This window comes from Drosophila willistoni, assembly GCF_018902025.1.
Source record: "Drosophila willistoni isolate 14030-0811.24 chromosome 2L unlocalized genomic scaffold, UCI_dwil_1.1 Seg168, whole genome shotgun sequence".
Taxonomy (NCBI): Eukaryota; Metazoa; Arthropoda; class Insecta; order Diptera; family Drosophilidae; genus Drosophila; species Drosophila willistoni.
In genome coordinates, this window is record NW_025814047.1 from 5,055,285 (window position 1) to 5,059,699 (window position 4,415).

General features: G+C 35.4%; 1 protein-coding gene across 1 annotated transcript; it reads left to right on the forward strand.

The window, feature by feature from the left end:
• The first annotated feature begins 2,078 nt into the window (after positions 1–2,078).
• Positions 2,079–3,549, forward strand: LOC6640902 (fibrinogen-like protein 1). Its single transcript, XM_023175063.1, has 2 exons — positions 2,079–3,265; positions 3,332–3,549. The coding sequence occupies exons 1-2, from the start codon at positions 2,103–2,105 to the stop codon at positions 3,468–3,470; spliced, it is 1,302 nt and encodes a 433-aa protein (XP_023030831.1). The 5' UTR covers positions 2,079–2,102; the 3' UTR covers positions 3,471–3,549.
• Positions 3,550–4,415: the final 866 nt, after the last annotated feature.

A 4,415-nucleotide genomic window follows, 5' to 3' on the forward strand; every position in this document is an offset into this window, starting at 1 on the left:
TTAGATTTCGTCTCAGTTAAATTACTCTTTTCGCGCAGTCGGTTCGGAATGTCTAAATTAATTTATATTATTTTGTGTATAGCTTGTTGTGCTTGCCACATTCGCGTTGCAGTTTGTTTAAATGATCCAAGAAATAATGCAACTGCAAGTGACATTTCCATCAAGTGTCCCCAAAACGCAACAGCTTCATATTTCCACCAACTCACCAAAGGGGAACATCTAAATCTAACACGGAAAGCTCTTAAAAGCTATGCCAAAATTAGTATTTTAATGAGTTTTATAGATGGTGTAAATCAAGAGCAAGCATTAATTGAAGATAGCTTACTGTTGGTTAATTCAAATATTACATTTTACAAAAACAAATTTCAACAGCAAAATCAAGACATTGAGTCAAACAATAAGCGTTTAAGTCGAGCGCACAGTGAGTTGAATGTCGCCATAAGTCTTTACAAAGTGACTGATACTGAATATAAAACATTGAACAATGCTTCCGACTCAATGAAAATAAAAAATAAAAAACTATCGGTAAAAATTGCAAATGGTGAGGCGATAATAACCGAACAAAAAGCAGAGATCATTAGTTTGCTGAAATCACAATCCAAGTTAGATGACATCGCGACTTCCTTTGAGAAGGCTAAAGACCATTTAGCCAGTTATCAAGATTGTTGTCGTTCTCAATCAACATTGAGGTGAGTTCCATAAACTTTTTGAAATTAAGTGATAACTAACACTTGGTCTTTTGTTTTAACAGTTTGGACGATAATTTTCAAGAGGCATGCTACAAAAAAAACGACTTTTAATTCTTGAAATAAATTAATTATTTATATTAAAACACATGAAAACTTTTATATAATATATTATTATAAAATGGATGGGATTAGGGTATTCTCACAAAAAATGCCATCTAGGCATAAAACGAAAAACCCAAAGTATGGTTTTTATTATGTCTTAGAAGTATCAAAATTATATTTATACATACCTCTCAATTGGGGTAGAAATGATCCAAAATTCAATTTTAGGATAAGTTCAGCTGGAATCTATCCTGTAATGGATGCGATTTATAGACTTAATATTTTACCATATTTTTACCAGAGTTCTCCGTCTTTTCCTTATTCCTAATTCTTCATTTGAATTGGTTATTTGAATCTCACAGATACATATCTCTGTATTCTTAGCTTAACTACTGAGTATGAAATGCATACAAAACGAGAGTCTGTCGCGTGAGTGACACCGAAGAATAATTTTCAAAACAATGACAGGCCAAAATGTATAAAAATCAAAATCTAATAAAAAGCCTAAGTATAAAACTTTTTCACAACTCGCAAATAATGTCTAAAGCCATGCTTATTTAAAGTTGGGACATATGTAGTCGATTTTATACCCTTGGAAAGGGTATGTTAATTTTGATTAGAAGTGTATATATTTTTGATGAGCACGAAGAGACAAACAACTGTGCTGCGTTTCATAAAGATCGGATGGACTATATCATATAAAAAAATTTCTATAATTTGAAATGTTGTTTCCGTTTTGATACAAAATAAGTTAGTCAAAGTTAGTCCGGTTGTTTGGTCAGTATCCACAGTAAATTGTGTTATCAGTTCTAAGAATTTAATATAATAAAAGTAAAAAGAATTTGAAACTTTTCTTGAAAGTGCTACAATTTTAAATCACGAATTCTTATCAGTCAACTGTGAGGAAAGAGATGTCTGGAGCAAAAAGCTTAAACTGCTGCTTAAAAAATAATTTGCTTCTAAATCAAAAGAATCGCTGAGTTCTTCTCTCAAAAGAGATTGAGGGTTTTTCACAGTTAGTTGTCTGCAAAATTGAAAATCGTAAAGTTTAAGTTTTGTTATCAGCAAAGCTTTTAGTTTTCTTTACACTAAGAAAGCCTCAACGGATTGATTAGACCCTCCAAAGAGATTTCAATAATTGACATAAAAATGTATAAAATCAATCATTTTTAAATACTATGGTGGTTTTTCTCTCAGTGTAGAGTTTATAGAACCTTGAAGCTTTTGCAAATATAATTTACTAATCGCATGAGAGCAATCACAACATTTTAGTCCACTGTCTAAAGCGGACATGCGAAACAGTTGAATGAAATGGCGGAAACATTTTATTTCTTCACGATAATAATATTTTTAAACATTTTTGTTGGATTACTTGCCAATCGATATGGTTATGATGAAACTCTTGGTGCAGTGGAGAAATATGAAATAAGTGAATACAGAAGAATTTTCAACATGCCTGAAGAGCAAAATACCTTGGACAATATGTTCAGCCTGTTCACACAGATGCACAATCTATCCGTGCGGTATGAAAACTACAACAACATTAAAATCAAATATTTGAAGCTATATTTTGAAAAGAAATATGAGAATAAGAAGCATAAAAACAAGTTACTTAACATGTACAAATCGGAATTAGATTCTCTTAAAACGGAAACACATTCATTGGAACAAATTTTGAAACCAGAATTAGCTGCCAAGTCAATTAGTTCGATGGAAACTGAAACAATGAAAACCCATCAACAAACAAATGCGAAAAAAATTCAAATTGACGAATTAAAAAATCAGTATGTTAGTTTGAAGTCGGAGAACGAAGAAAAAGAGAGACAAGTCAAAGCCTTAGAAAAGGAAATAGATCAAAACACTAAAAAGATATTGAAGCTAAAATCAAGACAAGGCAACTCAGAATTGCTTCAATTTCAAATGGAGAAACTTGATATTCAGCTCAAGAGCTGCACATCTTGTTGTCAGGCCAAGAGCTGCAAAGCATTCGGCAAGTCCACCGATATCCATATGATCCATGTCAACAGGCAGACTGGAGCCTTCAGTGTCTCGTGCAATGGGCAAGTGGCTGAAGCTGGTCCCGGATGGACAGTGATCCAAAGGCGGTTAGATGGCAGCGAGAATTTCTATCGCAGTTGGGAGGAGTATAAGGAGGGTTTCGGCAACTTGACAGGCGAATTCTTCATTGGCCTAGAGAAACTTCATCACATGACCACCGAGGAACCACAGGAATTGTTTATTCACTTGGAGGACTTTAACAATGAAACGCGATTCGCCCGCTACAGTGGCTTCTTAGTGGGTGGTGAAGAGGATTCTTACAAGTTGGTTTCCTTGGGTGAATTCTCAGGCCGAGCTGGAGATATACTGACAGAGAATGTTGACAGAGGCTTCAGTACATTCGACAAAGGAGATGCATCCAACAAAGCAATATCTTATCATGGGGCCTGGTGGTATGAAGACGATGGCAGCCTCAGGTGAGTTTTACTAAGATTTTATTAATATTTAATTGATTTTACTTACCTTTCGGTATATCCATTTAGCAATCTCAATGGACATTATATACCAAATGGAGAGGTCATTTTGGATTTTCGAGGTAAAGGCATTTTCTGGTATTCCGACTGGCACGATGAAGATTATTCATTTAAATCGGTTCAGATGATGATACGACCGAGATCATAATAGGACAATAATATTAAAAAATCAATAAAGTGAATATTTATGGCACTTGAATTGGTTACAATCAAGTCGAAACTTTAAATTCGGAAGTTTATTTAAAAGCATTCATGAATCTAACAATAAGCCCATATTTAAATATTCTCATTATTCATATTACCAAATCTTTCCCACAAATAAAATAGATAATTGGGGGCTTAATTGGGAAAGAGGCTCGAGACCTCGAGAAAACGTATTTTTCAGGTGAATTTCAGACCATTCTCACACTTACTTGCAAACTCCGTTGCTTGTTGTGCGGTGATACTTAATAGAAAAGAACAACAATTTGTTGCATTTTGTGGTAAAACTTTTATTTTAAGTGAGTATTTTTGTTAGACTTCTGCTCTGATGGTGTTTTCTTTAATTTCAATTAACATGGCGCTCAATGTCGACTGGCGGCAACACATGAAGGCACTCACTAATTAATTCAAATCCAGGCGCAAAGATTCACACCAACCAACAGCAGGAGAATGCTATGTCAGGACAGGACAGGACAGGACAGGGCACGGACCAGAACGATGCCTAAATGGCTGCAATCAATTAAGAGACAGTAAAGTCAAGCCATTGCCATATCGATGTCAGGCCATCTGGCATTTGCCATCATCTCGTCGCATGTTAGTCTCCTTTCACCTCTTCCTCCGCCGGCGACGCAGCAAATTAATGAACAACGCACCCAATTGAAGTAAATAGCTAAAGCTGACATTGCGCCAGCCTGAAGAGATGGAGACCCCGATGAGGATGATGATGACAATGGCAGTCTCATATTTGCATATTCATGCGCGTTTATGTTAGTCCCAGTCAAAACCCAGGTGCCAAGGCAGAGTCACCAGAGTCAGAATCAATTGGAAGCATTCCTTTCAGTCAACTGGTCAACGGGATTTCAATGTCAATGTTGTTGGGTTTCTTTAATTA